The following is an 8,669-nucleotide window of genomic DNA, read 5'->3' on the forward strand; positions in this document are numbered from 1 at the left end:
GATATCGAACGAGCATCTGGTTTTCAGTTCAGTCCGAAAGTGTTACTAACCAAACCTAACCGAATCGCACACCCTAAAATCAAGAAAGTGTTACTAATAATATCTTATGATGAGAATGATATTATGAAAAAGAACACATAATATTTCATTTATAGATCAAAATATATATACAACTATACAACTATACAAACATCATAATAATTTCCATTTATTGTGTGCTTATTTTACAAAATACAATTTGATATAACCAACATATAATTCAAAAACACACATAAAATCTAAATATGAAGCTTCATATTGTGAGGTTCTCTTGAATAGACACAAAAGAACCTACAATACTCCCACCAACATCTGGAAAATTTGGGCACCCGGGCAGCGGTTTGACCTGCCCGTTTCGGTCAACCTCTACCGGGTACTTAAGCAAATGAGCAGTCATATCTATTACTTTATCACCTGCATAATGTTCCCAGTTCCGCTCTCCCAAAAACCGGATGCGTCTCACACACTCGAGGCTTTGTGGTTGCTCGAAACACCTCTCGAGTTCGCCAATATGTTCTGCCCATAGTGACATTCTGTATCCAAATATCTATACAACATAAAAGTAACCAACTTTGTATCAAAAAATCTTTAATGTATCATATATATATATATATAGCCAGACGAAATTTAAACTATCATATATACCCATTACCCAAGCCAAGTTCAGAATATCGTACATAACATTCTCTAATGATAAAAAACGCCACGTTCGTCAATTTTAACTCATTTCATGAAAATGTTCAAGATACAACAATTCAATCTTTTATTTTTCTCACACCTTAAAATTTTAGTGTACTTATTTTTATTATAATTGTTAGTGCTATATTTATAACTAGTTTGTCCATAGACTTTTGTGATGAAAATTAAATAGTTTTAATAAATGTTATTATCTATTAAAAATATGGAAAATGAGATTACACATTTTTTAATAGAAATATATTAATAATAAAAAAATGATCTAATTATAATAAAAAGGCAGGTAAACAGGCGACAAGCTGCGCCGCAACCTACTTTTGAGTGATAAAACCGATCCTATTGAATACAAAGTTATGGTTCTTCGCCGTCGATGAGTTACTGTGCATATATGATATTTAGTAAGTTTTCTAGGGGTAAATGTGATACTTGGAACTGGATTTGGGTATATATATGATATTTAGGAAATTTTTCAGGGGTATATATGGTATTTTAATTTTGGTTTGGGTATATATATATGAATTTTTTTCATTTGACTGAAAAGTCAAAATGACATTCTCCCATTTGACTTAAAAGTCAAAATGAAATATGAAAAATTATAAGTTAAGTTAAAAGTAAAAGTACAATCTTTTTGTGTAGAGGGACAAGTTACCTGTCCAGCTGGACTAGAACCTTTGTGAGCCCATGTATGATGAGGCTGATATGCACCCATTGCAATCTCGGTGTCTCGGGTGCCTTCTAACGACCGTTGGTTAATGTTTGCAGTGCCCAGTAACACGAACTCGTCATCAACTATCATCCCTTTTGAGTTTACGTGGATCATAAATCGTCGGTTTGCTATACTAAGTGCCTATATAATCCACAAAAATATAAATAAATAATAATAAAAATTCACTTGTAGTAATGTTATATTGTTATGCCTCATAAAGCAGGCGGGCCGGGTCAAATGCAGGTCAGAACGAGCTTTGACCAATATGAGTATGCGTCAGAATGGGCAAAAGTTTTTGGGTAGTGGTTTATCTCAAACGGGTCAAATAAATTTTTTAGCTGAACGAGTCAAATGGATCAAAAAGGTAAAATAAAAGTGACTTGTATTTGACCTGAACCCGTTTTGACCTCTAACCCGATCGGGCCCACCACACGTCTATATGATTATTTTTCAAAAAATTAAGGAAAAAATAAAGTACTTGAGGCGTATTCGTGGCAAACGAGACTTTCCCATTTGAATTTGGCGGCACGCCTTCATACGACTCACGAGTCCCAAGACAGAAAAAGTTCAAGTAATCTTGTGGCTCGTATTCGTTTTCGAGCCCGGTTTCTTGTAAAGCCTTGTAAATGACTTCATACATCATTTTCATTGTGTTATGCTGCAGAAATAAAAATGTTACAACACATTAAATAGTCATAAACTATTAAGATAACAACACAAGATGCATAACAAAATGAACCAACCTGCCATAACAGAATCCTTTGAGTAGCAGAATTTGTTGGAACACCCTCAGGCCACATTGGAATTACGATATATACAGCAAACCGCTCGTTTGCTCGGATTTTACTAGCAATTTTAAGAGCTATTTCCATTGGTATTAAATTGTTTGCACCTACAAAACACATATAACTATATAAGTTCATTTTAATTACAAAAATAACTTTTATAAAAAAATTTGGTTTACTTACCTAATCTTTTGTGTGTAGCCCAGTTATATGATGATCCAAGAAAGTACTGATTTTCGATATATATGAAATGTTGCGCTGTACGAATGGCATTTACGTATGCAGTATGTATACTCATGTCTATTAGCACTTTTTTACCACATATGAGATTCTGTAACAAGTTAAATAACAAATGGATACAAGTCATAAGTTATAACCTTTTATGTATCTTTATTCAGAAAACATAAGTTTTTTAAGGGAAAATTACAAACATAATCAAATTTGACCAATTTTTTTTAAAAAAATAGACCATGAAATTTACTAATTTAGCCTCCAATCCCAATAGACATTCAAATAGAGCCAATCAGGATTTGCCACGCACCTCAAGACGGCTAAAAATATGAAAGGCGGCTAAGCCTTAGCCATCACTCTTTGGACTCTAAAAATCATGAAAAGTAACTTCAGATCAATCGGAAACTGTCACGTGTCTAAAGCAGACTAAACATATACTACAAGTCTAAGCCACCTTCTCCTTTTTTAGCGGCTAAAAAAGGAGACGATGGCTAAGCCATCGTCCATTTTTTAGCCTACAACAAGGCGACTAAGACTTGTAGGCTAAATTTAGTCGGCTTTAGACACGTGGCAGTTTCTGATTGGTCTGAAGTCACTTTTCATGATTTTCAGAGTCCAAAGAGTGACGGCTAAGGTTTAGCCGCCTTTCATATTTTTAGTCGTCTTGGGGTACGTGGCGAATCCTGATTGGCTCTATTTGAATGTCTATTGGGATTAAAGGCTAAATTAATAAATTTCATGGTCTATTTTTTAAAAAAGTTGGTCAAACTTGATTATTTTTGTAATTTTCCCATTTTTTAATCATAGTTTTAAGTAATATTTACCTTGTTTTTAGCATCTTTTGGATCTTTAGGAAAGCCTAAGCCTTTAACCGAGTTTGAATCGATTGAACGAAACACTTGAACATGCCAACCTTCAGGATCTTTTACACTTGTGTAATGAGCATCAGTGATGCCTAATATTTCTGGGATTCTATCAAGTTTAAGTAAAACATCGGAAAACTTGGTTATTTTCGATAGTCCACGTGGCTTTGAAGCCCGTGACCATCTCTCCTCAAAGTTCTGCAGCACGTCGTACGCTGCAGGACCCTCGATTCGACAATGCAAATCATGCCATGGTTCTCTTGGACAGCCAGTTGTAGACCCCTAATGAGAAAATAAAATAAATAATAAGACAATTATCACATTTTTTAGTTAAGTTCGTTTTTCGTTGGTTTGACCATTTTAACCAATTTAGTTCAAAATGCGACATTTAGTCGTATCATCCATCGTGCTCTCGTTTTTTAACCATTTTCGTCCCTGATACCAACTCTGTGTTAACTATAACAAAATGACCAAAATACCCTTCTTTATTAAATAAAAACAATACCTTTCCATAATAAAAAACTTGTCATTGAAGGCTTTTTTAAAAAAAATTATCTAGTTATTTAAAATATAAGTAACTAAGCTTTTTTAGTGTCTTTTAGACTTTTAATTAACTGTTGTTTTATCATTATAAACTAATTAAAAATAAATATTTTAAGGTTTTTATTGTTTTTTATTTACGCATTATTTTTTAATAAACAAGGGTATTTTGATCATTTCATTAAAACTAACAGAGTTAGTGTCAAGGAGTGAATGATTTTAAAAATGAAAGCACAATGGCTGATATGACAAAAATTCTCATTTTGGACTAAACTAGTTAAAACAGTCAAACCACATGAACGAAAAACGAACTTAACTCTTTGATTATAAAGATGATTTATAGAAAGCTTACGGTATAGTTCGGATTATGATAATCATCTTTATGCAAAGTGTTTAATGTGCTAAATAATGAATGTTCCGGAGTATCATAACGCCCGACACACAGATCAAGACCACCAACAAACGCCATGATTCTTCGTTTAATACCAGCATCAGCATCAACTATAACTGTTTTTTGATGATGTGAATATATAGTTTCAGCATCCTGCAAACAAAGGTTAAACATATAGTTGAATATATAAGAAATGTGTTTAAAGATTATTAAAGATAGTAACTAAAATCCAACCTTTTTCGTCCAACTACTCTTTGGTAGCGAACGAGGACAGAGTAATACTTGCACTGATGAATTCTTGAAAAAAGCCCGAGTTTCTTCGTCGTGAGTTTGCATAACACCTTCCTATATTTTGCCAAAAAAAAAAAAAAAAACAACAACAACTGTTTAATATTAACATGTAAAGAAGTAGTAATAAAGTTTATCATGCAAAAAAGAGTGATTCATAGGTTAAACATTTGAAAGGTAAAGATTTAGGTGCAGTTTTTTTTAAGAGATAAAATGTCTGCAAAAGAATATGTGGACCAAAGGTCTGTAGTCTGTAATAAGAAGTTTATTTGTTTTTTAACTTATGCAGGCTGCTAAAATAAACTGAAATTTAAATAATAATTATACAACACTGAAACGATATTTATTAAACCACAATAACATTTTTTTAAATCATTGATTTCGACTTTCAAATACAATAAAACCTAAAGACTAATTTCAATCTCATCGCGAGAAAAATAATGTTGAAAAAATCAGTTTATTTTAGCAGTCTGCAGAAGTTAAAAAAAATAATCTTTTTATTACAGACTGCATACATTTGCTCCATATCTTCTTTTACAGAGGTCTGCAAACAAACTACACGTTATGATGTGAAGAGAGATCCCCAAAATAAACATTTGACAGTCAAAGTCACTAAATAAACTTTGACTTTTCATTTTTCAAAAATAAACTTGTACTTTTTCGTCCAGAACGTGACACAGGGGACGTGACACGTGGATCCTTAAGGCGAAAAAGCAATTTGTCAAAAGTTCATTTTGTGTTTCCCTAAAGTACATGAACTTTATGGTTGACTTTTAAAAGTCAACTTACCGTTTTATACCCGAAAATACTTTTTGAAGTAGGATCATCCCACACGAGAAGCAACACTCGTACACCTTCATCCGACTTACTCTTAAGCAAATCACCCAAAACGCTATCTCTCGCCTTTGCACCATACCGAACAAGTTGAACTTTATGAAAAATAGACCAACCCGCGATATAAATCAACCGTCGCGCTTGCCTAATAGCGTCACAAATATCCCGCCAACAATCTTGTTGCACATACTTCAACCCGCGATCAAGTTTCAAATTCGGTAACATATTATGACTAACATCAACATGTGCATCTTGATAAAGTGTAACTTTCCCACCTCTTCTAAGCGGAAAATAAGTCCCGGGCACGCCTTTAAACTCGCTAGCGGACCCCACACCGTCGCGGTAAATAACCATTTTATCCACTGGTGTATATTTAATAGACAAAGTTAATATTGCACCAGGTTTGCATACTTGACCACTTGCATTCAATATAGGAAATGTACCCTTTATTTCACATTTTTCGACTAATGTTTCGGCTGGGATCCCGACCGCGCCTATAAGTTGTGACCCGACAACATCACTATTGAAGAAACACTAACCGAACCCCGGGCAGGTTACTAGTAACCTGGGGGTTGGAGAGATGTTTCCCACGAGGGGTTAGACCCTTGGAAGATGGTTCTTCTGATAACCTGCAAAACAGACACCGTGAGCTCGTCACTGAGAAGGGGGGGGGTTCCTCCTTGTGACCACCCTCCGGCGTGAGAATCAGACTAGATTGCTCTTTAAATATAAAAGTATATTAAGAGATTGCTAGAGCAGATATCAGGTATAATATGATGATAATGTAGTAAGATATGATAAGATAAGATGATCATACCATTTGTGGTATTTATAGCCGAAGGTAGGTTTCCAAGGGGTTTAGCCGGCCCAACACGCTACCAACTGTAACCTATGCACGTGCCCTGCCTGTGAGTGGTGGATAGGTAGCGGCTGACACAGAGCAGGCGTGTCGTGCACTCTTCCTCTTCTGCCAACTACAGGCTAGGCACGTGGTATGGCAGGAGTTGGTGGGTAGGCGGCGGCTATTGGTCACAGTGCTGTGGCGTGCTGTCTGCCATGCTGCTGTCAGTGAGCTGTCGCATCTCTGATCAGATCTTTTGTCCATACCTCGTCAGGTACAGTAAAAGATCCTTCAGTATACGGACTGGCTTATTTGGGCGGGAGTATTCCCCCTCCCGCCTCTGTGCGGGATTGCTCCCGGCTTGGCTCATTCCTTCAGGTGACACTGAACGATTGAGAGCTAAGTGCCTTGTGCGTGTAGCCATGCTGCGCGGGTGGCCTTCCCTCATGGCTTGTATCCGAGGCTGCGGGAACAGGCGGAGTCCACCATGGGAGGCATTTCCTGCGGGACCAGCTTGCATACTGCGCGTAAGGACGTCACTTCTCTGAGCATGGTTGGTCCTGCGGATCCAGTTGGTCTCTGCGCAGACGTCCCTGTTTAAGGTGAGTCTTGCGGGTCCAACTGGGCTCTGCTGGGACCTACCTCTTCAAGTCCCCCCAGTCCAATGTTCTTCTCATGAGTGTTTAATGAAGTGAGGTGAACTTTTGGACTTGAGCAAAGGGTTTTGAAAAGGGGTTTTGTAAGGTTTTCCATGGGGATTCTTTCCGCGGAAGTCCTTGTCACTTGCAGAAATGCCCGAGTTTCCTGCTTGGTCTTTGGGTATGATGCGGGTAGGTCTGTAACCTCCTCGTAAGTCAGGAGCATTGAGTCCCAGTTGTATGTATTTTCCATGAGGTTTTGGTAGTTTTGAACATAGTGATCAATTATGTTAAGACCACCAATTCCATCCTGGAGCTTCAAACAACGTAGTTCTCGATGTTCCCGCTATGCGGGGATGCTATTTCCGTTTCCGCAAGCATTGCCCAGAAGATCCTTCTTGGTTTCAATTCCCAGCGGAGCGCTAGGTATGTGAAGGGTTTTGCCTTAACACTGTACCTGCGCTCGTCTTACGGTTACTTTACTCTCAAGGTATTCCTGGCGTCAATTCCCTGCGGGTGCTAGGTATGTGAAGGGTTTTGCCTTAACACTGTACCCGCATCCGTCTTACGGTTACTTGTTCACCAAGGTTCTTGGCTTCAATTCCCTGCAGGTGCTAGGTATGTGAAGGGTTTTGCCTTAACACTGTACCCGCAGCCGGCTTACGGTTACTTGTTTGCCAAGGTTTATTTGGCTTCAATTCCCTGCGGGTGCTAGGTATGTGAAGGGTTTTGCCTTTACACTGTACCCGCATCCGTCTTACGGTTACTTGCTTGCCAAGGTTTATTTGGCTTCAATTCCCTGCGGGTGCTAGGTATGTGAAGGGTTTTGCCTTTACACTGTACCCGCATCCGTCTTACGGTTACTTGCTTGCCAAGGGGTAAGGGGTATTTTCCCGCTTACTTTTTAATACTTTCGAAGTTTGAATTTTGAAATTCGAAGAGTTGGTGAAAAGATAAACCTCTGAAACGTCGTGCGACGGTTTCTTCTGACTGTGTCAGGACGTGCAGGAAGTTATGGTGACGTGACAGAACATGGTCATTCCAGTCGCTTTTTCAGGCGCGTGGGAGCGATTTTTCGGGGGCGTGGCCGCGAAATTACTGGCACACGTCCTTTCAACAGCTGTTGCCAGCTTGCTTTTTGCCACGTGTCATAGTTTCATTGCACATTTGATTTCTCTCTCCTCCGCATTAAATTCACCGCATTAATTGCGATTACTATATAAAGGGGGAGAGGGTTATTTGCAATTCACACTTTCCACTTTCATCTCTTCTTCTCAAGTAATTTCCGGCGAATTTTTCTGTTCAGTAAAGCTTTACCCTGAAATCTCTTTTCATCTTTCTTCCACCATGTCTTCTTATGATGCTGATGACCAGAAGACTGCTGGCGAATGCCAGTGCTCTCTTCCTGTCGATCTGTACCAGTATATCGTCAGGAAGTTCATGCTCGAGTCTCTCGAGCCTGAGTTTCCTGAACCCCACCATACTGTGTACGATGCCCCTAGTGGCAAGATCGGGGTTTATGCTGCATTCTTTGTCTACGGGAACCTTAGGTTTCCGTTGACAAAGTTTGTGTACCGTGTCCTAGAGAGGCACGGTGTGCACCTGACAGAGGTGCACCCCATGGCCATTGCCAAGGTCCGGCACTTTGAGTGGGTGTGCCGGATACTGGGCCTTGAGCCCCTCGTTGATCGCCTGATGACCTTCTATACATGGAGGTGCATCCAAGGGTGGTACACTCTTACAACCCGTATCAAGGGTTTAAAGATTTGTACCACCGAGCGGAGTCTTCGCTCATGGAGAAGAGAGTTCTTCTTCAT

General features: G+C 38.6%; 1 protein-coding gene across 1 annotated transcript; it reads right to left on the reverse strand.

The window, feature by feature from the left end:
• Positions 1-292: 292 nt before the first annotated feature.
• Positions 293-5,889, reverse strand: LOC143625353 (phospholipase D beta 1-like). Its single transcript, XM_077095702.1, has 9 exons — positions 5,329-5,889; positions 4,486-4,596; positions 4,213-4,404; positions 3,282-3,602; positions 2,410-2,557; positions 2,185-2,333; positions 1,920-2,099; positions 1,385-1,582; positions 293-586 (listed from the first exon to the last, which is right to left on the reverse strand). The coding sequence occupies exons 1-9, from the start codon at positions 5,725-5,727 to the stop codon at positions 293-295; spliced, it is 1,992 nt and encodes a 663-aa protein (XP_076951817.1). The 5' UTR covers positions 5,728-5,889.
• Positions 5,890-8,669: the final 2,780 nt, after the last annotated feature.

The sequence above is a fragment of the Bidens hawaiensis genome, unplaced genomic scaffold (genome assembly GCF_021521415.1).
Source record: "Bidens hawaiensis isolate Kalapana, Puna unplaced genomic scaffold, B.hawaiensis_p1.1 tig00004105_1, whole genome shotgun sequence".
NCBI lineage: Eukaryota > Viridiplantae > Streptophyta > Magnoliopsida > Asterales > Asteraceae > Bidens > Bidens hawaiensis.